Source organism: Aspergillus udagawae, assembly GCF_001078395.1.
Source record: "Aspergillus udagawae IFM 46973 DNA, scaffold_2, whole genome shotgun sequence".
NCBI lineage: Eukaryota > Fungi > Ascomycota > Eurotiomycetes > Eurotiales > Aspergillaceae > Aspergillus > Aspergillus udagawae.
In genome coordinates, this window is record NW_025091265.1 from 981,612 (window position 1) to 1,007,819 (window position 26,208).

General features: G+C 48.5%; 11 protein-coding genes across 11 annotated transcripts; 6 read left to right on the forward strand and 5 right to left on the reverse strand.

Moving 5' to 3' along the window:
* Positions 1–1,091: 1,091 nt before the first annotated feature.
* Positions 1,092–3,170, forward strand: Aud_002672 (terpene cyclase/mutase family protein; the record flags this gene model as incomplete). The annotated part of the gene is made up of 1 exon (XM_043287635.1): positions 1,092–3,170. The coding sequence occupies one exon, from the start codon at positions 1,092–1,094 to the stop codon at positions 3,168–3,170; it is 2,079 nt and encodes a 692-aa protein (XP_043143570.1).
* A 518-nt stretch (positions 3,171–3,688) lies between these two features.
* Positions 3,689–5,299, forward strand: Aud_002673 (uncharacterized protein; the record flags this gene model as incomplete). The annotated part of the gene is made up of 3 exons (XM_043287636.1): positions 3,689–4,763; positions 4,823–5,089; positions 5,151–5,299. The coding sequence occupies 3 exons, from the start codon at positions 3,689–3,691 to the stop codon at positions 5,297–5,299; spliced, it is 1,491 nt and encodes a 496-aa protein (XP_043143571.1).
* A 539-nt stretch (positions 5,300–5,838) lies between these two features.
* Positions 5,839–6,132, forward strand: Aud_002674 (uncharacterized protein; the record flags this gene model as incomplete). The annotated part of the gene is made up of 1 exon (XM_043287637.1): positions 5,839–6,132. One exon carries the CDS (start codon positions 5,839–5,841, stop codon positions 6,130–6,132), a length of 294 nt encoding a protein of 97 aa, XP_043143572.1.
* A 137-nt stretch (positions 6,133–6,269) lies between these two features.
* On the reverse strand, positions 6,270–8,262 carry Aud_002675 (uncharacterized protein; the record flags this gene model as incomplete). The annotated part of the gene is made up of 3 exons (XM_043287638.1): positions 6,270–6,877; positions 6,957–7,246; positions 7,298–8,262. The coding sequence occupies 3 exons, from the start codon at positions 8,260–8,262 to the stop codon at positions 6,270–6,272; spliced, it is 1,863 nt and encodes a 620-aa protein (XP_043143573.1).
* A 578-nt stretch (positions 8,263–8,840) lies between these two features.
* On the forward strand, positions 8,841–9,986 carry Aud_002676 (zinc-binding alcohol dehydrogenase family protein; the record flags this gene model as incomplete). Its single annotated transcript, XM_043287639.1, has 1 exon — positions 8,841–9,986. One exon carries the CDS (start codon positions 8,841–8,843, stop codon positions 9,984–9,986), a length of 1,146 nt encoding a protein of 381 aa, XP_043143574.1.
* Positions 9,987–10,174: 188 nt separating this feature from the next.
* Positions 10,175–11,509, reverse strand: Aud_002677 (uncharacterized protein; the record flags this gene model as incomplete). Its single annotated transcript, XM_043287640.1, has 1 exon — positions 10,175–11,509. The coding sequence occupies one exon, from the start codon at positions 11,507–11,509 to the stop codon at positions 10,175–10,177; it is 1,335 nt and encodes a 444-aa protein (XP_043143575.1).
* A 359-nt stretch (positions 11,510–11,868) lies between these two features.
* Aud_002678 (MDR family MFS transporter) lies at positions 11,869–13,569 on the reverse strand (the record flags this gene model as incomplete). Its single annotated transcript, XM_043287641.1, has 2 exons — positions 11,869–13,251; positions 13,303–13,569. 2 exons carry the CDS (start codon positions 13,567–13,569, stop codon positions 11,869–11,871), a joined length of 1,650 nt encoding a protein of 549 aa, XP_043143576.1.
* Positions 13,570–15,208: 1,639 nt separating this feature from the next.
* Aud_002679 (SDR family NAD(P)-dependent oxidoreductase) lies at positions 15,209–16,250 on the forward strand (the record flags this gene model as incomplete). Its single annotated transcript, XM_043287642.1, has 3 exons — positions 15,209–15,397; positions 15,450–15,734; positions 15,795–16,250. The coding sequence occupies 3 exons, from the start codon at positions 15,209–15,211 to the stop codon at positions 16,248–16,250; spliced, it is 930 nt and encodes a 309-aa protein (XP_043143577.1).
* A 1,418-nt stretch (positions 16,251–17,668) lies between these two features.
* On the reverse strand, positions 17,669–19,370 carry Aud_002680 (FAD-binding oxidoreductase; the record flags this gene model as incomplete). Its single annotated transcript, XM_043287643.1, has 3 exons — positions 17,669–18,616; positions 18,651–19,136; positions 19,194–19,370. The coding sequence occupies 3 exons, from the start codon at positions 19,368–19,370 to the stop codon at positions 17,669–17,671; spliced, it is 1,611 nt and encodes a 536-aa protein (XP_043143578.1).
* Positions 19,371–20,458: 1,088 nt separating this feature from the next.
* On the forward strand, positions 20,459–21,380 carry Aud_002681 (glycosyl hydrolase family protein; the record flags this gene model as incomplete). The annotated part of the gene is made up of 3 exons (XM_043287644.1): positions 20,459–20,506; positions 20,561–20,724; positions 20,777–21,380. 3 exons carry the CDS (start codon positions 20,459–20,461, stop codon positions 21,378–21,380), a joined length of 816 nt encoding a protein of 271 aa, XP_043143579.1.
* A 677-nt stretch (positions 21,381–22,057) lies between these two features.
* On the reverse strand, positions 22,058–25,176 carry Aud_002682 (uncharacterized protein; the record flags this gene model as incomplete). The annotated part of the gene is made up of 6 exons (XM_043287645.1): positions 22,058–22,948; positions 23,032–23,291; positions 23,361–23,982; positions 24,070–24,562; positions 24,612–24,755; positions 24,854–25,176. The coding sequence occupies 6 exons, from the start codon at positions 25,174–25,176 to the stop codon at positions 22,058–22,060; spliced, it is 2,733 nt and encodes a 910-aa protein (XP_043143580.1).
* Between the last annotated feature and the right edge of the window lie 1,032 nt (positions 25,177–26,208).

Consider the following 26,208-nt stretch of genomic DNA (forward strand, 5'->3'; position numbering starts at 1 on the left):
ATCAGGAGAAGTGATGAAGGTAGTACTTCTGAGTATCCCAACACGTTATCGGTAAGCGATCCGCTATTATATGCCAGCTGCCAACTGCTGTATTCCATATAAAATGGCACTTTTCAAAACTTCAATATCTCAACAAAAAGCATCTAGGATACCTAAAACTTAGTATACAAAATACTCTCATATTGAATATGTATATATTAAGTAGAGATCTTTGTGGGATTCATTTTCTTAAGGTAATATTCTTTACAGCCGTATTTTTTGTATTTAAGAATGATACTAGATTATCACTTCAGAAAAATCCTAAAAAAATTAGACAAAACTGAATTTCTATTCTATGTTATACATATATATAACTCTACTTATAGAAAAATTCCCCTAAAGCTGTTGTGATGGAAATCCTAATGTTTAAAAATGTGCCATTTTATATGGAATACAGCAGATGGCGGCCGCAATGGCGGATCGCTTACCGATTACGTTAATCCACCGCCGGCAAGGGATGACTAATCTGGATAGTCGAGTGGCTTCTATGTAGGTAGATTGGGAGAGTTCCTAATCGTGTCAATGTCACGGTAGTAAAAGTACATCCTATACAGACGACTATTCAAGGGTACTTGTCCTTGTACCTAACATCCATAGACTGCCGAGATCAAAAGCTTTATGTAACCCCATCAGTTGACGTGCCATATTTGTGTTGACACGGGCAGGAAGAGACATGGTTGAACTCGCCTTTCTCTCAATTCCTTTACCCGAACCATGGATTGCCTGCTCCGTTTTCGGCCTTCTTAGCGAACTGGACGTTACCAAAGAATAGCTAATTATTAGATCAGGTCGCCGGATATAGGATGATCGCGATCAACTGATGGATACTTGTCTTGAAACCAGATAGTCATGGATCTTATCCAAGAAAGTAAACCCAACTTGTGGTGATGTAACTCGGAAATGCAACTTCCTTTTCCCCCATGGCTGATATCCCTGAATGTAAGATTATATAAAATGTACTGTAGGGTAATCAAGTATTCAAGTTCCCGACGTGAAACATCCAAGCGATCATCGGTGTCACTCGGTCTTTCCTTCAATGTCTGGTCATCACGATGCCACTAATCGGTCCGGACAACATCGCAGTCAAACACACATCAACACAGAAGCCAGCCACAAAGAAAAAAACGCGTGAACATCATGCATCCAAAGCAGATGATCTTATTGCCCGGGTCGAGCATACACTGAAGCTCTCCACGGAGTATGCTCTAGGATCTGCGCACTCTGATGGCCACTGGTGCGGGGAACTCAAGTCCAATGTCACGATCACTGCCGAATATATATTCCTCCGACAGGCGCTAGGATTGGACTTGAACGCTGAGCGCGAGGCCTATTGTCGCTATATGCTCTCCGAACAAAACTCTGACGGTTCGTGGGGTCTGGCACCTGAGTACCCAGGCGATGTATCTAGCACGACCGAAGCATATCTTGCGTTGAAAATACTTGGGACTAAGACCGATTTACCAGCCATGGAAAACGCCCGAAAATTTATCATTAAGGCAGGCGGCATAGCTGAAGTTCGTGTGTTTACTCGCATTTTCCTAGCAACCTTTGGCTTGTTCCCATGGAGTGCAGTACCCCAGCTCCCCGTGGAGCTCATACTTCTACCTTCCATACTGCCGATCAGTATCTACAGGTTTGCGTCCTGGGCTCGCGGCACTATTGCCCCTTTATTGATCATTTGCCATCATCAGCCAGTGTACGCACTGCCGAACGGACGTTCAGCAGAAAATAACTATCTGGACGAATTATGGCAAGATCCGAGCAATAAAAGCGTGACTTACGGTCCATCTGTTTGGACACTACTAGGTGAAATGGACATTGTTGGGCTTGCATTCAGTGTTTTGGACAAGTTGCTATACCAATTCAATGGACTTCGGTCCATTCCTCTGGTACGTACTTATGCACGACGGCGCTGTATAGAATGGATCCTGGAACGTCAGGAAGTAACAGGAGACTGGGCCGGAATCTTCCCGCCAATGCATGGGAGTGTGTATGCGTTTGCCCTTGAGGGATACCAGACCGATGACCGACCAATTCGACTCGGAATACAGGCCTTGGAAAATTTCTCCTGGAAGGACTGCAATGGTAAGCGGATCCAAGCGTGTGTTTCCCCAGTGTGGGATACGGCGTTGATGTCTATCGGACTTTGTGACGCCATGTCAACTAGCCGGGAGAGAATCAGCAAGGCGATACACTGGATCCGGGATCACCAACTGCTAGAGTCTCGCGGGGATTGGTGTGTGTACCGTCCGCACCTAGCGCCTGGTGGCTTTAGCTTTGAGTACGAAAATACATGGTACCCCGATGTGGATGACACAGCTGCCGTTATTCTTGCTCAGGCCAAATATGACCCTCAAACGATCACATCACATTCTGTGAGGACAGCAGCTAAATGGATCCTTGGTATGCAAAATTCCGATGGAGGATGGGCTGCTTTTGATGTTGAAAACGACAAGTTGTTTCTCAATAAAATCCCTTTCAGTGACATGGACAGTCTGTGTGACACGTCGTGTCCCGACATCACCGGCCGCATCTTGGAAGCTTTTGGGCTGATGATCATTCTTGCCCGCGAGAGGAGCAATGATGCAGATGATCTTTATGCTGAGCTTCATATGGCATGCAATCGTGGCATTAGTTATCTAGTTCAGAATCAAGAACCATATGGTGCTTGGTTTGGGCGCTGGGGATCCAACTATATATATGGCACAGGTCATGCCCTATGTGGCTTATCTTACTTTGTTGAGGAGGACATTCGAGTTCGAGAACTGGTACAGCCCGCTCTGCAGTGGCTCAAATCAAAGCAGAATCCCGACGGTGGCTGGGGCGAGTCTTTACTCTCGTACCGCCATGCTGAAATACAGCAACGAGAATCCACTCCCTCCCAAACAGCATGGGCATTGATGGGCTTGCTAGCTTACCTTCCCCACACTGATGACTCCATTGTACGCGGCATTGGATATTTGGTTTCCTCGCAAACATCAGAGGAACTTGGAGGAGCTTCATGGCCGGAAAAAGCGTACACTGGTACTGGTTTTCCTAATCATTTCTACCTGGGGTATGACTACTATCGACACTATTTTCCTATGATGGCTCTCGGCCGTTATCTTCGAAGCTCTCGTTGCCCCAACTGAATTCTTCCATAATTCCTAATAAACATGTTATTGTCCGTTGTCATGTAATTAGCAGCCGCAGAGCGCTGTTCAATGTTGGTCAGACTGTGAGGTATGCCAACTACATGAATGCCATTATTGTTGTGATCATAACAAGCACGGGCGGATCCTGTTCCAACCCACACATTCCCGTCATAAAAGTTATGTTTCACCTAAGTTATCTGTAAGGCTTTTTAGTTCAACAGATAACAAATCACTCCATAACCGTCCATCCACCACGCACATAACCATCACAACAACAAGACTCTTTCGTGACAAAGTGATGACATATCTAGACTGTATGTGGATCATACCCATTGCACGTGAATACCACATCCTTCGTCTAATGCAACTTAGCTTCCGCATGCGGATGAAATGCGGTAGTGATATTTTCTTGTAGAAGACGCAATTATTGCGCAACCACCAAGTACCTGGTATTAAGTCCTTCAAGACGCTGAGGAAAAAAAAGAAAGCTTTGAGTCAAGTCTGACCTGTTCACAATGTCGTTTTTTCTAATTATTGCATTGGGCGTCTTTACAGCCTTATTGTTTCGGCGCAGAAAGCTCTCCAATCACTCAATCGACAATCAGTATGAGAGGCCGCCCCTCCACAACGCTTGGGACTGGCTTGGAATCTTCACGCTTGTTAAACTGGTCCAGCATTTCAAACAGAAGGACGTCTGCCAGTATACAGATCGCTTATTCAAAACGTACGGCGACACATATGCCGCTAATATTTTAGGAAAGAGGATCATATTTACCCATAACACTCATAATATCACGCGAGTGCTTTCTACTGGGGTTGGAGACTACTTCCCTGCTGATCATATAGGGAGCTTGTTCATGTATGCAACGCCAAACGGTATCTTCGCCGCTAAGGGCTTGGAGGAGTGGAAGAAAACGAGAAAGGTCTTCCGGACCGCGCTCGCCAACAACCGCGAAATTTGCAACCTCAGTGTTCTGGAGGAGCACGTGGGGAGATTTCTGAGAAGTGTACCATTAAATCGGACAGGCTTTAACATTCAAGCAACGTTTGCGGACCTATGCACCGACATCATGACATCATTCGCACTGGGAGGCTCGGCAGATCAGCTTGGCTTGACTCAGACTACCTCGAATGAGCACTTTGTCAAGAATTTGAACTACATAAAAAACACCATAGCCAAATGTGGTCGCCTAGGGCCTCTTCACCATCTTTACTCGAAGAAGCGATACCAAATTGCATGCGATGACGCGAGAAAACATGTCATAGAGCACGTGGATCAAGAGTTAGCAAATCCTGGCAAGGTGAGCGATGGTAATCAAAGCAAGAGATCAGTGGGGGGATCCTTGTTTCTTCGTGGGCTTGTCAGAGACATCCAGGATGTCAATCAGCTTAGTGACCACTGCCTGAGTATACTCCTAGCAGCAATCGACAGCATGACAACAGTACTATCCGCCACTTTTTTCCTTCTGGCTAAGGACGAGCGAGTGACTGAAAAGTTGCGGGCCACTATACTCGAGAATGTCGGGTATGAGCATCCTACATACGAACAGCTACAGAGCATGAAGTATTTACACTATGTACTCAATGAAGGTATGTGATACGATTAAAGCCAATTCTGCGGGCTATACTGAGAGATTCGGGCTACCAAGCAATGCGCCTTTTCCCGGCGGTTCCATTCGATGCACGAATAGCAAATAAAGACACCCTCATGCCTTACGGAGGAGGTAGTAACGGCATGTCTAACGTTCTAGTGAGGAAAGGGACTATAGTAGTCATCTCAATTTGGGCGAGCCACCGCATGAGTGAAGTCTTCAGAGTCAACGCCACTGAATTTTTTCCGGAACGGTGGGAAGTGTTAAATGGCGATCCACCGGGGTATCTTCCATTTCTTCAAGGCCCCAGGACCTGCCCAGGCCGTGAGTATTCATCGTCGATAGTAGTATCAAACGGTCGCTGACGGCTTGCAACCCGGACTAGGCCGCTACGCCATGATCCAGATTTCTTACATTGTTACGCGTATCCTCCAGGCCGTCTCTGAAATTACGGACTATAATTACGATGACTGGAAAGAGCAATTCGGTTTCGGATTCGAAAACGCAAATGGAGTCGTCGTTGGACTAGGCTAAGGAAGTTAATCAGTGGATAACCAGCCACCTTCCCACCACCTGCTATACCTTGTAACTGTCTTATATCTCGAGTGTAAACCACTGTAGGCCAAATTACGAGGAAAAATGAGACCATTGGCTTCAGAACCTAAGATCCATACCCCTGTTCCAAAATATTCTGCGCAAACGTTATCCGCAACATAATAAAACAACTTAAAAGATTCAAACAATGTAATAGGCCAGAAGCACAATATGCAGAAGAGATTTAATACTCCGCATCGTCACAATTAGACTTACCTGACCAGGCAGACAATGGAACGACAAAGTATATTATTAGGAGCATAACGCGTCATTTAGTCATCGCTTAGCACGGTTACCAGGTGTGATTATCGCGGTCTGTTACGCCCAGAAAGCCCAGCAGATCAATTCACTAGCAGATGACTCTATCCTTTCGTCCATTAAGGCTTCCTTCTCTTCGTTCCCCTCCACACAAACAAAATCCCTCACTAATTATTAAAGGAGACAATTATTATCTCTCTATCCACTAAATAACCCTCGCAATGGCCAGTAAAGACAACTCGTCCCAAACTGCGGATGAAGCCTGGACCATACCATCTGTCGCGCCATATCTCATGTGCCTGGATGGTCATTGGTTCCACATCAACTACGATGTTCCAGAGGAGAATACCCAGCAACTAGACAAACTGTACGACCGCGATGCGAAGTACGAAGAGATCCCAGAGCATCTGAAGGCATATGAAATCGAAAAGGAGGACACAGATGTGGAAGAGGCAAAAGAGGTAAAACGGTACCTTGAGGAACAGGCCAAGCGCAAGAAGACCTCCGGGAAATGAAGGCGACACCTGCTAAAGTCTACTCGCGTATCTATATGCGGATGATCGTACATCTGGAAGAAGGAAAGAGAATAGTACCAATGTTATGCGTGCAAACGATATCCAGACCTGACATCGACATTTTGACCTCCTCCAAACTAGTAGAATGTAGTAGGCATACCGAGTACATTTTCAAACCACTGATCATCCCCCAAATCCATCGACTGCATCCAGACCATCTGATCTAGATCTGGGATAGGGTGATTGTTACTAGCGGTGTGAGTATTTGCACTCCGGCAGGGCCTGGTTTCCTCGTCATGCCACCGAGCTTCAGCCCACAGGCGACACCTTGTTAAAAGCTTCGATAAAAACTTGAGTAGATGGTCATCGCACTGAAGTCCCGGCTCCTTGCTGCTCAGATCGAGCTTCTGCAGCATACAGTCCATTGTCGAGATCAAGTGAACCGTGTTCCGCACAGCTTGGCAATCCCATTCTGGGTCTTGGAGTGTTGATAGATATTTTAACAATGTGACTGTCAGAATCATCTGGGACCAAAAATGAAAAGGTTGGCCGACAAGTTGCGAGCAAGGGATCCGGTAGAAATGGTCCAGCCACGACTTGATGCTCTCAACCGACCGCCACAAACATTCCAGGCGTTCGAATCCTAGTACTCCAGACAGACTGAGAGGATGAGAGTCTTGACTGACGGAGTAGGCGAGCTGATTTATGTATAATTCGACGTATTGGGCGTGTGCATTGAGAATGTCTGCATCCCCCAGTGAAGGTATCAGCCATCATCGCAGCGGAGATAGTTTGCCTGGTTATTCGCTTGGGAACCTACTTACCTAGCTGGGGCAGATCTTGAGGAAACGAAGATCTTAGCTCATGGAGCTCCCTACGTAAAGTCTTGAGATACAATAGGCGAGGAGCTGAAATCGCCGCAGGAGCTGTTCCGGTACGAGCCTCGTCTTGTTGTCGGACGTCGTCCGCTCTTTGCTTTAACAACTGCAAGCGGACTTGAGAGACAAATAGCCTGTCTGCAGGGCATGCTTGGCTTATTGACAGGACTCGAAGAGCCTCTTCCATCTGAGGCGTCCATCGTAAAGCGTCTTGACGCCCAAGGTGTGTCGCAATACTAGGGTAGTCATACGTTAGTACGGGTCCACCCTAAGGAAGGCATGCGCACTTGGAGCTCAAAATAAAACACGCCAGTACTGCCCGCTGCCTTTCCAATAAGCTGTAGGGCGTTTCGTCGTCGTGGCTCTGATTATTGTCATCCGCCCGCCCCTGGGTTATAGTCATCATGAGTTGCACGTCTGGTGAGGATGGTTTGAACAATCGCAGATCATAGACGAGGGAAATGGCGAGCATCATGAGGCGAGAGACGAGATCAGCTCCGCCAAGAAAAGGGTCAGTACTCCATGCTAGGTATGTTAGTAATCCAAGCAGCAGGTCGATATTTGACTGGACCTTGAGCAAGGCTGATGTGAACAGGAGACGCTTCAGCTCCTCCACCTGAGTCAGTCTTTCCTGGGTTGAGAATGTGGTCACGGTGTGGATGGCTTGGAACAAGAAAGGCCTGTTCTGGCGCAGATAGCAGCTTGTCATGTCTGGGGTCAGGTCGATGAACGGAAAAAATGGCAGCATTCGGGACCGGAAGAAATCGAGCCGTTCGTCTGCTTGATTTGGCGATGGAGCGGGAGTAGACAGAGAATACTGAATCGCCTCTATCGTGAAGTTCGGTCCCTCACTGAAGCCGAGAGAAGTGCTCGCAGGGGTTACTAGAGTGGTATTCGAAGAAGACGTGGACGATGAAACCCTGTCTCCGTGGCCGAGTTGAAGGGTGTGGACAGCAGAGTCCGGAGCCGCCGTGGAACCGATGATACATTGCATAGCGGATAACAAGTTCTCCATTTTGTCTTCCAGTCGAGCGATCCGCCTATCAGACGCTGTGTCTGTCTGGGCCTTCTGAGCATTCCGCCGGCGAACCGACTGTGATGGCTCACACCTTTTCTTGAGACGGAGACACCTTTCACAAGTATCACCACTTGGAGCACGCACGCACCGGCACTTGGCCTTGTAGCAATGCGTGCATGCTTGGCCATAGGTGCATGCTTGGCCGAGGGCTGGTTTCGATTTCGATCTCTCCATAGTATCCGAGGAAATCCCGACAGCTCAGTTGATAATAGGTAGGAGGGAGTTGTTCAGAGATGTTGAACGGAGGGATGTTAGGGAGTTCCTTGAGCGGAGATTACTTAAATCCCGCCGTGTCATGCCAACGGATTTAAACCTCCGAAGTCCGTTTCTATACAAGACGTCCATTAACGTCGGATCTGGCCGCCACAGGAAGAAGAGAGTGAGACGGCGGGGTTATATCTTAGTAAGAACTAAACAAAAATAAGGGTAGCAGCCACTTAAGATGCAACGCTTGTGGCGCAGTCTATTCTCTTTGGACTACAAAATACCCTGTACGCGGAAGAAGCAGACCTTTTCGAGGGACGATACGAGGAAGGGAAATGGCGCGAAAATAACTCGAATTGACATCTATGGCATGTCTCAACCGGAATTCAGTCCTCTGAATGCCGCGCAGAGTCCGTCCTTGGTATGGAAGCCCTTGAGCTCATTTTAGTGGTCTCATTAATATCATATCCATATAACCCCGCTCAAGTTTGGCAGCTTTTGTTTCATTCGGTTTACTTCACACCATCCACTACCTCACTCCAATCGCAATGACTCCAAATAATCAGGCGGCCTGGATCCCCGCCAAAAAGGCACGACCGTTCAAGGTTGGCGACGCGCCCTACACACCCCCCGGCCCGGGCCAAGTGGTGATCAAGAACACCGCCGTGGCCATTAACCCCTTCGACTGGGTGTTGCAGTTCATTGGACCGGCGATCGCTGGATATATCAAATACCCCTTCATCTTCGGCACCGATGTTGCCGGCGAAGTAGTCGAGGTCGGCCCCGACGTCGAGCGGTTCCAGGTAGGCGACCGAGTCTTCGGAAGCGCCACGGCCATAGCCAAGGAGGTCAACCGCCCGGCCGAGGGTGGGTTCCAGCTGTACACGGTAATGCGACAGCACCTGCTAGCACCCATTCCACCTCACATCACCGACGAACAGGCCTGTGTCCTGGGGCTGGGTCTCGGGACGGCCGCGTGGGGCCTCTTTCACCCTGACTATCTGGGCCTCGACATGCCTCGAATCCCGGCCCCTATGGACGTTGTGGGCAAGTCCGGCCTGCCGCGCACCGTCATCATCACCGGCGGCGCGTCGAGCGTGGGGAGCAACGCCGTGCAGCTGGCCGTGTCCGCTGGCTACCAAGTCATATCTACCTCGTCCCCGAGGAACTTCGAGTACGTCAAGAGTCTCGGTGCCACCCATGTCTTCGACTACAGGAGCAAAACGTTAGTCAAGGACCTCCTGGATGCTCTGCAGGGCCGCGAGCTGGTCGGCGCCTACACCATTGGCCGTGGGGCTGTCGAGGCATGTACCGCGGTGATGCGGCATCATGATGTCCGCCTCACGCGGAAGCGCATCGCCGTGGCCGGCGCCATAATACCCGCCGACAAACTCACGACCTTTGTCGGCAAAGGCACGTACTTAATAGGCATGGTCGGCGGCATGATCAAGTCGACCGGGAGGCGTCTTCGGACCGGGATCGAAGCCAAATTCATTCTCCTCGATGGCCTAGTCGACGCTGAGAGCGTCGTGGCTCGCATCTACACGGAGTTCCTGCCACAGGCGCTTGAGCAGCGCCAGTTTGTGCCAGCCCCTCCACCGCACGTGGTAGGCAAGGGGCTGAACAAGATTCAAGGGGCTTTGGATCTCCAGAGGAAGGGTGTCTCGGGGAAGAAGCTTGTCGTGACGCTGTAGTTGAGTCGGATTCGAATAGTGCAGGGACAGGATATTAATTGTGCGGTTATGTAATATACCCTACCACAATTTCCTTCTGTACGGTGAGATTGAAAATTAATTGTCTTGTTTTATTCTCTAAGGCTCTGGTTCTAGCAAAATAGCCAAGGCTCTTTCGGGTTTCCCATTTGCACACTGAGCGATGAGATTTAGCGCCATCTGTTGACCCGTTCCATCTCATATTGTCGCTCCGAATAGTCGGTCCAATCGTTTCCAGATGGACAAGGCAAATCAGAAATCTTGCGTGCAAAAAAAGATACCCCCTGACCCACGCCGGGGAAATCCGCCACTCCTTCAAAGCTAGCGAAGTTTTTATCCTTGAAGTTGATAGTGCCGTCGCTTGCCTGGAAGTGGATCATGCCTTCGCCCATCTCGCGGCATTTGAGCTTGAGCAGATATTTGCGAGGCTGATCTTGCCCTACCTTATGCTTCTTTGGCCTCGTCATAGGGTTAGAAGCCGGTGGATTTCTCTTAGCGCCTAGCTTCTTGGCTGGAACACTATCCTCGTCATCAGTTTCCTCTTCAGATCCCATTTCATCCATAGAATCGTTCCAGTCGGATTCATCGTCGCGATTCGCTTGAGCGCAGTATTCATCCAGGGCAAACTTCTCGGAACAGATAATCATAACCCCTTGAAGAATCCCGAAATCAAAGTCGGCTTTGAAAACACCAGGTGTATCGGTCCGATGGATGTCAAGGCTGAGATCATCTGCCATGTCTGGGTACTCCCTCTCAATAATCTCACTGTCAACAATGTAGGTGCCGACGGGGGTGACATCCTCTGCCTGCTGTCTACGGCTGTTGAGATAGTCCATATGTAATTTTTCCCGCTCATTCTCCCGCTCGTCTTCCTCGTCCTGTAATCGCCTTGCCTCCTCGACAGGGTACTGATCGGCTGCCTTTTCCACGAATGCTCTATCCCAACCCATGAAAATGACCTGAGTCTCCGGTCCAAAGGCTCTCATATGGTGTAGACCAGTGATCTTGCCGGCAGCTTCAATCATCTGTCCGGAACGATATTGGCTGTGTCGATCAAAGGGTATGCCAACGACAGTGGCCGTTTTTGTACGATCAGGTTGATCACCAGACAAGAAATACTTTTGCATGACCCAGTCAGGGTGGGAAGAGAGTTGCTCGGGGGTACGTTCGCTGAGCCATTCTGCATGCATCTGCCTTTGCAGCTTCATAATGCGGTCAGGGACCTGATCGCACTTCCCAGCTTGGAGGGCTGCCTTCATTAATGCAGTTCCCTGGCCAGTGAATTCACGTTCTTCGAACTGCACCCCATAGTGTTTCAACTGAGCACGGACGAAGTCGGAGTTATCTCTTAATGCCTTCTGCCCTTCGCGTGAGAGCTTTGGCAAAAACATGCTCCGGAGTTGAGAACCTTCGATTCGATCCATACGACCAGGGTCTGTCATGAAGCGGCCAAAGGCTGAGACGAACCCATCGCGACGAATATCATTGTAGTGGTACGCAGACATCGTGATCGGCAATTGTGAAACGTATTCCTCGAAAATGATGCCGAGGTGATCGGTAAGCTGAGCGAGAGACCACTAGAAGGAGAGGAGCGAATGCAGATGAGTGTATTGACTAAGAGTGATCTCACTATCTACCAGGGCGGTGGGTGCTGACTCCTCAGGCATCCACCTGATCACCGAGACTATTACTTAGTCGAGTTCTACCACCTCCAGGGTTACCTGGTGCGAGTAATATTAAATGCCTGTGAACTATCCCAGTGAACATCTCATTGGGGGTACAGCAAGAATCGATATACCGCAAACAATGACTGGCAACCTCACCAGCCGGCAATTCATGTCACACATAGTGATCGCAGCCTGGTCTAAGCTATTGCTGGCACTACTCTACTTGTCCCGGCCGACTCTGGATCATCGCTGTCAGAGGGCTCGCTGCCAATGATCTGAAGCTCCTTGACCTTGCGAATATCCTTCCATCCAAGTCCCGGAGAAAATACCAAGACGGCAAGGCTGACCGCAAGACCGAGATACATAACGTGGTCGATACTATTCGCGTAGGCCGTGAGCACAGCAGCTAGCTGGGAGCCAGACACCACGTCCCGGATGGAGCGGACTCCAGCAGCAACGATGACGTCTGGATCGCGGCCGATTTGTGCCACGCGTTGCTGAAGCTGGTGGCGAAGGGTGTTGCTGAAGATGGCGTTCGCAGCAATCAGGGAGGTAGCCGCTCCGATGTTTTGCCAGAAAATGATAATGGCCATGGCTTGGGAGATCTGCGCTGGAGACACGAGGTTTTGTATAGCGATGTAGGGAGCTGCCGTCGTGCAACCGCTTGCAACGCCGTAGAGAATCTGGTACCCGATCCATTTGACAACCGAGGTCGTGGGACTGAGGGTCGACAGGAGTCCGTAGCCGACCGCGGAGATCGCACCGCCGGCAAGAAGAAATGGAAGATAGTAGCCCAAAACGGAAATCAGGGCGCCCGAGACCATGGTGAACAGGACCAGCCCGAGAGTGATTGGGAGCATGTGCACGCCGCTCATCAAGGGCGAGTCGTCGCGGATCGCCTGGAAGTAAATGGCAATGTAGAAATCCGCCACCAGGACACTGGACAGGCTGAAGAACATGGTCATTGCGGTCGACCAGATGACTCGGTGTCGGAGCATGGCAAAGGGCAGCATGGCCTCGTCTCCCCGACGATACTCCCAGACCAGAAAGAGGCCAAAGGCAACGGCACCGCCAATCAGCAAGCCAATCACCACGGAGCCGTTCCAGGGGTGTTGGTTCCCGCCAAACTGCAGCCCCAAGAGGAACATGACCACCGCGGGGCAGATGAGCATGAAACCGGGGAGATCCAGAGACTTGATGGCGGTGCCGAGAATCTCCAGGGGCGGACTCTTGGGTTTCGGTTCCGGGATTGTGTTGAAAAGAAGGAATCCGCCGACGATAACCCCCAGGGGGAGGTTGATGTAAAAGCACCACCGCCAGGACACGTTTGTGGTAAAAGCGCCTCCGATGATGGGTCCTGTCGCCAGACCCAGCTGGCCCATCCCCATGTTGAGCCCCATGAAAATCGCCTGTTTCTTTGTTGGGAGGACAGCAGAAATAGTTGTCACAGCGCCGTTGGCCACACCGGCAGAGCCTACGCCAGCGATGGCGCGGCCGACGATGAACATGGGCGACGACTGGGCCGCTCCGCATATGGCAGATCCGATCTCGAATAGAACAAAGAAGACAAGAAAGGTCCACTGCAGCTTATCTTGTCAGAGTAATTCTATGCGCGGTGTAGACCACTATACCTTTATGGAAAACTGGCTGTAAATCTTGCCGGTCAAAGGCTGGAATGCTGCACTTCCAAGCTGGTAGGCGCCGCCGTACCAGCCGACATCCACCAACGAGTCGAACTCGGAGGTAATGGCCGGAGTGGCAGTGGAGAGGACCGCAAGGTCAAGAAAGAATAGGAAATAGGCCAGGGTAACTGATGTGAGGATCAGGGTGACCGCCAGTCCCGACGGATACTCGTACTTGGGCTCCGCATCATCGCTGGAGGTACTTTTCTCAGCCATTGCAAGATGTGAGGACGCGGAGGGCTGCTAGTATGAAAATGGTTGACTGGCTGGTTATAATAAGCTGTACTTGCTGACTATAAATGTACTGCATCTATAATCAAGGAGACCGGAGTCCACCCACCGAAATCCGCACCTGCAGCAGGAATCCTTTAGGGGTACCGCTTATAGCGGAGTCTGTTCCGAAATCCGGCTTTGGGTGTTCTATACACCGCTACTACCTACCGTAACGTAGATTCGTCTACTATTCCCTAACATGCTTGTGAAAACCGCCCAATAGCCAACTATAGAAGAACGGTCTTCCCTTGATCATCCTTTCCGAATAATTTACGAATAAGACTGTTATCATGGCCATGGCGACCGCCAATGATGAATATGTGATGGCCAGATGAGGGTCCTTCCTGATGAGTGTAAATGCCATCGCCAGGCACGCCCCAAGCCCCAACAGTGGTTGTTGACTCTGAAGCACTGACTTCCCTTTCCAGATTCCACACCATTGCTCTGCTGGCTAGCGGTAGTATAGAGCTACTTAGTAGGTGCTAAACTGATTATAAAAACAGTTAGTATCTGTTTCTCTAGTGCTGGGGTGATGCATCACTTACTAAATATATGTAGTAGTAGTTCTAGTAGTGGTAACAGGGCCATCATGCATAAGGGAACTAAATATACAACTTAGTATCTAATATACTTCTCAGAGACCGTGGTAATTAAGGCAGATAATCCACTGATATTCACCATCCTAGACCCAGAGGCATCAACGGCGCCACCGTGTTGAGACAGGGACGGAGAGAAATCCCAATAGTATACATCATAGGTGTACAGGATTGTGAGCCTCTTGCTCTATGATGGCATTCTTCACCTTGACCTTGTGAGCTATTTTGGTATACTGCTCCGCTATGGAAAGTTGGCTTAAATTAACTTTAGGTGACCACTGCTTTTTAGTCTTAGACATACTAATAAATAGAGCAATGAAGGATCCTACACCTCCCAAGTCCACAGAAATGGGCATAATAGCAGTAATTAATCCACCTTCCACGGCTCACCGTCGCGTCGCGTAGACCCAGTACGCCCGGAATCTTGGTAGATTGTGCATGCTGGATGTAATTCTCTGCCAAATGCCAGTCCTTACCGGCCTGCTGAGTCGATTAAGTAATTTATGAACCTTCATTTTTACCGCTGGCAGAAAATATGTAAAGGCACATTCCACAAAATTGATTTTTTGGCTTTTTTTCGCTTTTTTGGTTGCCTGTGGCGAACCAGAGTCAAGCTACGTAACTGGCTACCACATGCTACAAAAGCTTACCTTGCCCATTGTATAATCCTCAAATTTTCGATCATTATTGGTCAGAAACGTCAGAAGATTCAGACAGACGTAGTCATTCAATCATCAACGCGTGAAAGTCACTTGATCGCCTGATATGGAGTTTCGCGGCCAGCATGCCTCGCCATTCGCAGATCTGCATAGGACGGAAACTTATTGCCAATCTAGCATGATCCAGACTAAGCTATCTCGTGACGGTTTGGTGGGTCTATTTGTTCCGCCATAGTGTCTCATGGACATAAATAATGACGTGCGCGCCTGTGTCGACTCTGGCCCTCATTCTACTCAACAGAGGTTTTGAACCAAGTATTAATCAAAATGAACAAAGTCCCTGAGATCATGGCCCGCGAGGGCGAGCCCGACCCAGATGTCTTTGTCAAGGCCGATGCCTTCACAAAGAAAACATATAGAGACGTCTACTCCGCCATCGATCCCACGCGCCCCAATCTCTCACAAAAAGGCAAGGTAGTGGTCATCACAGGCGCGAGCCGCGGACTGGGACGATACGTAAGCATCTAACGCTTAGACATCTTTATAAATGAGGATTAAGGAAGAGCAGTCCTTTGCTGCGTCATTTGCACGTGCCCATGCGGATGCCATTGTCCTTCTTGCGCGCTCGAGAGAAAACCTTTCTCAGACGGAGACAATGGTTAAGAGCATCAGCCCATCTACAAAAGTCCTTTCAATTGCGGTGGATGTCACTGACTACGACTCTGTCAAGCGCGCATTCGATGAGATCATTGAGCGGCTGGGGATTCCGCAGGTCCTCGTGAATAATGCTGGGGTAATCGCTTCGCAATGTCGGATTGTGGATGACGATCCAGATTTCTGGTGGAGGACGCAGGTAGGTGTATCTCTCGAAGTTGGTACCTAAAAGAGTCAAGTGCCTGTTAACAAGCACTAGGAGGTAAATGTCCGGGGTACATTTAACGTTACCCAAGCTTTTCTGAAAATTGTTGGCCCAAGCCCTGCTGCTCCGACAGCAATTATCAATCTCACCTCCGCGGCCGGTCACTATGTTGGTCAGAAATTGAGCTCATACTGTCTCACTAAATTAGCCATCACGCAGTTCACTGCATTTCTTAAAGATGAGCATCCGCAGATCACCAGTGTGAGTCTTCACCCGGGCATGATCCCAACAGATATGGGAAACAGCGCCTCTTGGCTAGCACCGTTCATGAAAGATACGGCAGACCTATGCGGGGGCACAGCCGTCTGGCTATCCAGCGGAGATAGACAGTTCTTGTCGGGGAGATATGTAGCTGCTAATTGGGATGTGGAAGAGCTGGAAGCAAGGAAGGAGGAGATTGTTCAGGACAATCTGCTTACCGTTCGTCTTAATGGGCGTTTTGGGGAGTAAGGGCTTTGTTCTCTTATGATTTTTGTTCCCAGGTGATATTTGTAGCAACCCATTATAACTTAGCATTGAATTCTGGCTTGGAAAAGGTTTGATTTCGCCTATTTCTGGAATGCTTGACATTGAGCTATTGCTTACTAATATAAGGACTGTTCTTGTGGTCCGAAATATGAACATATATATCACGATTATGGCTGAAGGATGGGACTATAGATTTCCACGTAATATGCGCCAATCTCAAGTACTTGGGAGTCTTTTCTTTGCGTACAAACCATTTACGCATCGATTTTCAATGCAAAGGGTAGAGTGCAAAGGGGAGAAGAGGCGTGATATACATTAGTGATGAGCATCCTTCATTTCGTGTGATCAAGTGAACAGTATTTCTATATGTGTTAAAGAATAAGGTCTATAGACTCCCAGAACTTCCTTAGACTTAAGGGAGAACAAGTTTGCCTCCTCTTGGGGCTGCGCCTGAACCTTAAATACTTATTAGGACCCCTTATAAAGAACTATAGGAACTTTTACAGCATAGGAGGCTTAGAGAAGCATCTTGAGAATTAGATATTTTAAGAAAAGAAGAGAAAACAGGAGTCACTATCACTATCTGTTTAAAGAGATTAAGAAGAAGAAATCTGGAAGATTTATAAATATATGATGCTCTAACTCATAGAAGGATAGGGTATATTATAAACTTCTATCCTAAACCTAGGGACACTAATACTACACGAAGCACAGCCAAAAAGCTCCTTATCCGGAATGACGATCTTTTGATATCGCTCCGACATTGGTAGCGTTGGCCGAGAATCTGCGTTATGGATTGAGGAAATGGTGCAGTTAGCATGAAGAATAGTTTTAATCTTTACGATTGCATTTTCCAGTCCTCGTCGGAGACGTTTGATTTGAACCGTCCAGCTCATGTACGAGCCCCCAAGCCAGCTGCCTCCAATAAAACCGGTGGAGAAGATCTCCTCAGGGTATTTTTCACTACAGCTCAGAAAGGACAAGGTATGTGTTAGAACTCATCCTACAAGCCATAGCCTTTCCGTAGGCCAATCATGGCAAGCCCGACTCGCATAATTTTCCGGCAGGTTCTCCTCTGATGGCGGACTGTAGCTGTCATCTACATTACATTGAGCCTAATCTTCGTAGATATATACTTATCCACGCACTAGGAACCGTTTGATGTGCAACATATTGAGGCTACAATCATTGTCAGTATAAGTGCTATATACCTTGAGTGTGGCGCTGTGAAAGATGGCATCAACAGTAGCATCAGACAAATACCAGAATATGTTCGTCGCCAAGAAATACGTGAATATTGAACTGGTGTTACCTCCCAATGACTACTATATACTGCGTAAGGTGACCAAGGCTCCCAACCATTCTGCTGATTAGCAACGTGCTCAGCCAGCTTTCACCAATTAAAGTGAAGCAGAGGCAGGTGCGCCACCCAGCTTGAAATACCCAGGCTGCAGCGTCTGATAGACCCCCTTGGGATCGTACTTGGCAGCAATTCTCTGCAGTTTGGCCTTATTGGCAGGCCCATAACCCGCAATGACATCCTGATACTGACTCGCGTAGTTCATGTAGACATAGTTATGAAACACGCCCTCGTTCTTCGCTTTGGCGGTGACAGTATCCCAGAACTTCTTAGCCCACGTAACTACCGTTTCGTCGTCGTCCGCATTGTCCCACCAGATCGACATTAGCAGTAGGTGAAGTGGTCCCTCTGAGGCGTCCAAACCCAGTGCATTACCTCCGTTGCGCCTCATGTTCTTGAGCATGGGAATAGTAATACCCTGGTTGACGAGGGATGGGTTGATACCCGGAATGCCCAAAACCTGCGGAAGAACAGAGTAGAAGTACTCGGTAACCCAGTTGATAAAGGCCTCGTCCAAGCGGACAGTTATTGTCCAGTACATCTCCCGCAGTCCGTCGGGATTGACCTCCTGAACGGTGTCACAATACTCCACCAAGGTTCTGGCCGCCGTCGTATCCTGAATTGCGGGGATAGCGCGGTAGGGAGCGAAGATGGCCGGTTCGCTCACGTTCTTGACATATGTGATCTCGGCGGCAGCGATGTTCACTCCCTGAGTATGCACGAACGCGACCCAGTGCTGCGCGTTACCATCATTGGAGGCGCCGTTGACGACGCTGACGAAGGCGCTGATAACTTTGCTGAATTGATCATCGGCAAAGACCCTGGTTCCACCTCGCATTTCAGAGCTGGGAATAGTATAGAGGTTGAACTTGGTAACGATGCCAAAATTATTCCCTCCGCCTCGAAGAGCCCAGAAGAGGTCGGGATAAGAGTCCGCACTAGCTGTGACGACGGCACCACTCGCAGTAACGACCTTCGTCTCAGTGAGCTTCCAAACAAATGGTACAATACATGGCTCATACCTCGAAGCTCTGGACATTATCGCAAGCGAAACCATATAGATTGGAGTAGTACGAAATCCCACCTCCGGTCGTAAGTCCTCCAACGCCAATTGTGGACACCCGGCCGCCGATGGCAGCCAGACCATAGGGCTCTAATGCTGAGTATACTTGCACCCAGACATTGCCAGGTCCAACTGAAACAACTGATCTGTCCTTATTCAGAGTGATGGCGTTCATATCCTTCAGCAAGACCGTAATCCCGCCCTGGATACTCGATGCTCCCGCAAAGGCAGCATGGCCACCACTCTTGATGGCAAAGGGACAGCCAGTGTACCTTGACAGAAGTACAAGAATTGAAACATCGGTGTTCAGCGATGGCTTGAAGATGCAATAAGGACGAACTTCTTCCTGCTGGGCCGACCAATACGATCCTGTGGCATTGGTGTACGCGGTGGTATTCTGCGCAAATGCTCGGCTTGGACTGAAGAGAAATGCTAGGGCACTGCACTGTAAAGTGTCAGGCCTTCACGCGCATTTCCTGGATTGATGAATAGAGGTACTTACGGCTGCGCGACACGCATTTTTAGTTGACCGGGACTGCAGTGAACTCAGAGCAGGGATCGTAGAAACGTCCACTCCAAGATTATAAAGCGCGGCGTTCACATCGAAATTGTCTGGTTCAATGACACTGGGCGAAGTCTTACCTGTTTGTGCAAGAGCAATGGCGCAGATGGCGCTCATGAAAACTGAAAATGGCAACATGCTGCACCACAGACCGGGTCAATGAGGAAGGGGATTGTGAAGAAAATGAAAAACTGTTGACCCTGACGAGGACAAAACTGGTCCACATCCCTTGTCAAATATGAGCCTGACACGCGGAATTTCTGCCACTAATGCACGCCATACATATGACGGAAACGTCTACCCTATGAGCATTCATAATGCGAGCTAGTGCTTACCAGAATGCTTACCGGAATGCTACCCCACGCTGACATGTAGCTTTGAGGATTCCCATTATTGCCGTGTGGAAAGAGCACGGTGCTGCGTGATACGTACTGCAATTCCAAAGAACTCACAGCCTGGATCTCAAATATAGTGCCGAGTTTATGGCAGTTGCGTGATCGCCAATATTTGTTACAGCACTGAGGCGAGCATACTCAGGGTGGTGAGGAAACCAAATATCAACCCTCAGTACTCTTTAACAATCTTCATTTCTTCTGAGATCCGGCGTTCATTCAGAGTATATTAGGCTGTGCTCTAAGGGTGGATGATTTGCATTGCTAACAGTCTGTCGTCTGAATCACTCCTGTTGCATCAAAGCGGCTGGCTTTCGAGAAATTTTGACAGATGTGTGGAATCATGAGAAACCCAGACAATAGGCCTCTAGTCTTCTCTATGAGGTACCTGATCCTCCTTATGGTTCTCTAACACCTCCTTTGCCATATGGGCCCCTCGATAGTAGCATATGTATGGCTGATGTATTGAATAGCCCTGGGTGCAACGTCACAATGAAAGCGATTACATGAGACGCGATCAATTGACAAGGCAGTCTTCCTCGGTGACATGTTGCTCCTCCACTTCTTCAATGACAGTTGGATGATATTTCTGACGCCTGCCATAGCTACAATAAATTGAACGACACGCATACGACCGAGCATCCTTTCCTGAAGGAGATATTACGGGATGAATGGGCATACAATGGTTGTCTGGTATCTGACTGGTTTGCCACCAAATCTTGTGCAACATCCATCAATGCTGGGACCTGGACATGCCCGGTCCATCAGCCTTTCGTGGCTGTTCTTTCGGTCCCGAAACAACATGAAGTGACAATGGAAGATTTTCTCTTTGAGCCCGCCCGTCTTGAACATCGCATCGCTGTATTCATGGAGGCTGGAAAGCCTTCCTTCATGAGGCTGCTGATTTAGGCTCAGATCCCTAGGAAAAATGACTATGAGCCCATTGCTCACGGTGCAACGCTGTGCTCTGAGGAATTCAGTGATGAGCGCGCTTCGATATCCGAAGCCGTCAAGGTTGCTTCTACATCAGATGTGAGCATCATATTTGCCGGTCGAAATCAAATATACGAATCTGAAAGGTTTGACCTTTATTCCATGAGCATATCCGAACCCCAGGTTAAATCTCATCAGAGCTGTCACAGCAGTTTCCAAGAAGACAGTTTTAGTCCTCAACTGCGGCAATCCGATCGACGTATCGCCATTTGTGAATGAAGTCGACGCGATTCTCAACGCTCACTTCCCCGGCCAGGAGGGCGGACAGGCAATCGCTAATATACTGACTGGAAAAACCAATCCGAGCGGCCGCCTGGCGACCACCTGGCCTAAGAAGTTCGATGAAGAGCACATCCCCACTTACCACAACTTCCCAGCGCAACTTACGGAGCGTGGGTATGAGATCAAGTATAAAGAAGGCCTTCAACTAGGATACAGACATCCTCAATCCCGGCGCACTGCGCATTGGCAATTCAGCCACGGGTTGTCTTACAATACCTTCGAATACTCGGGACTCACCGTCAGTGGCCAGGACATAACTAAGGAGGCACGCGACTCTGACCTGACTATCTCGGTCAGGGTCAAGAACACTGGTATCTACCCCAGCCATGAGGTTGTCCAGTTCTGTATATCTCCTCCAGACAGTATAAAGCTGTGGCGTCCTGCTTGTGAGCTCAAGGGGTACGCAAAAAGTATGGATACTTCCTGGGGAGTCAGAAACAGTGATAAGCTCCCTGAGTAAGAAACATGCATTCAGTTACTGGGATGAGGATGCCAAACAATGGCGGTTGGAGCCTGGAACATATCGCCTTCTTGTAGGACCTTTTTCGACTCCCGTTGAGATTGAACACAGTTTAATGAGGAGTGGACGGTAGATTCAGCAGCTTTCCTACCTCATGTCTATATATATCCATCGGAGACACTTCATATAACGAGTTGTTTTAGACCGTTTCCATTCTTGGTCGGTATATAAAGGATCAAGCGTATTTGAGAGTGATTAAGAACATTTACCTTCTACTTACTTCTTGAAAACTTTAAGGACCTTTGGGGGTGAAGCCCCCTTGCTTTAGCGGCCCTTCCTGGTCACTTTGAGGTTGTCCGTACACTGGTTAGCCGTTGCGTAAATTTGCTTTCTATTGATTAAAAGGCATGTAGTCCTATTGGATATGTTGCCTTGAAGGGACAGCACGTAATTGAGGACTATCTACTGTCTTCACCTATGCCAGAGACATCCATGGAATACATCCACCAACCACAAGTGATATGATGACAGAAAGGATAGATAATGTATTTGAGATAACTTCCTTGACACCCTGGCAGACTTTCAGTGCGAATCACTTTTCTTGATCCCTCTAGAAATTACAACACAACAACCGGCATATAAGTAAGCCTAGCTCCATCCTTTGGTATGAGCATCCATCACATCGACTCTCCCCTTGCAGTTGGTGTCTGAGGCATATTCAACGACGAGACGAACTGAAACTGCCTTGGGTATTCTTGTCTCAAAAACTCCTTTCCAGTATCCCATGTCATAAATCGCGGGGTAAGGTCCTTTCCACAGAGTTTCACTTCCCTGTGAGGACTAAAGTCGAATAAGGGTTCCTTACCATTGTCCTTTCTAATCCGGCGAACAGCACTGTAAAAATCCCAATTGTCCTTGTTTTTTGCTAGCATCGATGCTTCGTGCTCGATATGACCAATGCTGAGATAGTACATAAACATGTGAGGGTTATAACCCCCCTTAAGCCAGGCCTCGTAGCCGGGGTGGTCTTGCTTGTCTAGCAGTGGCTTGTCGCGCAGTTCCCGGATCCAGTTCAATAGAGAGAGTTCCTCATCAAGCATTGTGGTGCGGAATGGTAAAGGCAAATTATGTTTCATGCCATCGCCTGATTTAATGTCGTTGGCACCGCACTTCATTGTATGGTAGACTAGAGCACCCTGCATTAGATCCTCAATCATAATTGACAGTGCCATATTGTCTTTCAGATCACGGAGTGGCCTAAGCGCGAAAACACAGGCGTCGGGCACATATGATCGTGCTGGATCTCGTAATGACACTACTAAGACTGTTCCATAGCCGGATAACGATGGTTGGTTGCGTGTGTCCAAGTATCCGTGAGCGAAGGGGGAAATAGTGGCCTCGGATGCCCGGCGGCATCGTTCGCACAGATCAGAATTGTGACATTCTTCCTCGAGTATGTGCGTTCGCTGTTCTGATATACGCTTCCAGGACTGATCGGTGTGTTTCGGTGGCTTTTCATGCCTTGCAGAGAAGACCTCGTCCATAGTGTATCCTTCACGCATAGCGGCCTTCAGTTCTTCATTTGAAATAGTGGTGTATCTTTTTGGTTTCCACAAATTCGCTTAAGATATTTCAAGACGAATGTCCTCACTCGGTCTTCGCGTGCATAGCCAAAGCCGAGGACATCAATGGGCGGTGCGAAATCTTCCCTGCGTCGGACAGGTAGGGGATAAATAGTAACCAGAGTGCTCGAAATTGCGGCTAAGAGAACTTGCCAGGGAGAGCCTGATCGAAGACACTCAACACACTGCCGGAGAACCTTTTGAGAACAACGCCGTTCGCGTTGATGTAGATTCTCGATGCCCTTGCGACGTACAGAAAATCGTGCGTAAGTCTTCATGGTATCGAAGGCTGCTTTAGAAATAGCAAAGCATGAAAGTTGCCTTGTTATCTGCCAAGTGTGTGTGAAATACCAGCTACATTCCATGATAACATAGAAGTCTTCTTCCCGGGCTTCCGGATCTGAACGATCAGTACTGGTCCAAAGTTTTTCGAGAAGCTCAAGGTCAGCCCCTGACATCACAAGAACCTCATCAAACTGTGTGATAAAATTAATAATGTGTCGCGCAGCTTTTTCCGTGTTGCGTGGATTGTGGTGCCGCCCTCCAATAACCTGTAGAAAGCTCGGAATAAGTTGTTGTGTCAGATAAAAGCAGTCGAATCGAAAGTCTATTAGAGAGGCAGAGCGGACGGTGCCGAGCTTTGAATTTGGGATCCGAAAATCGAGCATCGCCTGGTGATCGAGTGACATGAGTGGAGGCCCATCTTCATCCATAGTATCACTTAGCTCCTCCATCTCGTCGAACACTGTGCTGGGTGGCGCAGGGATCCAACTAGTTGGATCCCTGCGCATCGAGATAATCTCACTGTCAATAATGCTGATTTGATCAAATGCTTGGCCGGTGACCAAGGATTGTAGCTGTTTCAGAATGGCCATACGGTAGATATCCCTTGCCCAGTCCATTATGTAGTCAACAATAAGCAAGAGTTGCAACGCGTTGTCTTTGTGCAAAAGCGACCCCGACCAGAGTAGTGTTATACCCTTGTTGCCGAATTAGTTGTGCGACATAAAAAGAAGTATTGCGGGGATCTAGGACTGTCGCCAGGATTTTAGCAGCCTTGTACTCACATATCTTGTAGGACCCCCATCTGCTCCCTTCTCAAGATGTGCCCCATACACTTTCCATTGATCCCCACGAGAGGCCAGAAACCATACCAAAGGCTCAAAACGTTCTTCTCCTGATGACCAATCCACGTAGGACCGCAATTCCTCTTGAAGCTTCAAAAGTGCGTAAATCGGGAACGCTGACTGCACTTGGATGGCATCAAATCCACAGGAACTTGTTTCGGATTTTGCTTCTAAGAGCAAAAAGGGGAAGAGTAGAGGATCAGCTTGACTTTTGAAGGGCGTAGATTTAAGAATATCGGAGACAGTATCGTCTCGCTGCTTGGCAAGTTCTGGTCGAACGGGACTCAGTAACAAAGTATCCAAATTCCTGGTGTTTTGCAGGCCCAGGACGCGATCAGGACCTTGTTTGGGGAGCTGTGATCTGAGAAGCTCGTCATATACAACAAACTCCTGGGCTCGGTCATCGAAGAGGGGATTCGTTCCAATTTCGTAGCTGTGATGTCAGAATACTTCCAGGGATAAGTTAAGAAAGCCTAACTCACAAGTCTTTAATTCGTTCGTCGGGAGGACATTGACAAGGCTTTCGCCGTTTTCTGCGTTGCTCAAGTTCTCCTTCATGCTCGATTTGATTATTACTCAATGTAGCCTGTATCTCAGACTGCCAGATTCTCGCCCTGCATCTTGGACTGCCAAGGATTAGCAGAGGACTTCATTCAAGGTTGTTTGAATTCTTCCCACTACGCTAACCCTGTTAGCCCATAAACCCTAATATAATGGTACTCACCAAGCAACTTCAGCTAAGAATCTCCCTAGGATATGATTCTCCAGCCCAAAGCGCCAGCCCGCTTCGTTGCGCTCCTGACCAAATAAACGCTCAGCGCGCTGGCAAAGCCACTCGGCACGGGCTTTGATCTGCTGCTTCCAGGGTTCTTTGGAAGACCAAATATTTACACCAGCCGAATAGATATCAAACTGATAACTCCCTAATTTCTTGATGTTATTGAACGTGTCCGCGTGAAGTTCAGGCACCCCCTCGTCTGATCGCAGAAACCGAATATTGTATCGCTTCATCAAACGCCGTAGCGTTCGCAGGTGGTCTTCTGCCATTATGCGAGACTGTTTAGTTGGAAAAACCTTTGATATGTCACTAGCAGCAGTGTATTAGGAGGAATATATACGCTGCTGCCACTTGGTCTGAGCCACCTTTTCCAGTGGCTTAGCCCTGCAGGATAGGAGGGTGAGTTATCGCGCGAAGTGGGTAAACATTTCCCCCTTGTCTATTGTGCATTCATCCTAGTCGCCCGACTAGCTCCATTTGCTCGCTCTAGTGAAGAAGCGAGTCGCAAGAGCGTGGCACCCACCCAATTATCTGCTACTTTCGTTGGTACCTAGTTGGGTCACTAACCACCGGCGAACCGCAGCACTTGCATCCATGTTGTTTTCTTTCCTCTATTCTGCTTCATTGATTCTGTGATTTCCGCCTTGTTTTCACCCCTCTCTTGAAGCGGACCTGTAACGCCTGGACCTGAATAGTTTCCACTCAGTAGCTCTGTCCATATTACTACTCAAAGATAAAAATGCCTCTTGTAGTAGAAGATATAATACAGACTCTGACTAGAGTATTTTCGTTGGAATGGCAACTTATGCACCTCTACTAGTATAGGTGACTGTGAAGTTCGTAACCATACAGCGTTTGGTCAAAGCGCCAAAAGAGATCCACAAGGAGTTCAGAACACAAGCCACATGAAACTAAACACAACTGCAAACGCCGAGAGTGTCAAATCATTGTCAAAGCTGAGCTTAGTCTCTTTTAAAAATAGCGGCGGATGTCATCGCGCATTCTGAGCCACCACCATTGGATCTCTGTTTAGTAAGCAGATGCCTAGAATAGTTAACGTAATCAACCACCGAGCGACGAATACCCCCGAGCGACGAATTTTTGCCGCTTCTAATACTAATTTGAAGCTTTTCAACCACCAACATCATTAGACTTGACTATCTAGTAGCTGAATATATAGCTATATATTAGGACAATTCCTTCTAGTATGTCCAATAGTCCAACACGCACTGCAGCGTGGTGGAGCCCGCTGACTAGGTATAGGTGTAGGCTCACTGGCCTGCTCAACAAGAGGTATATCA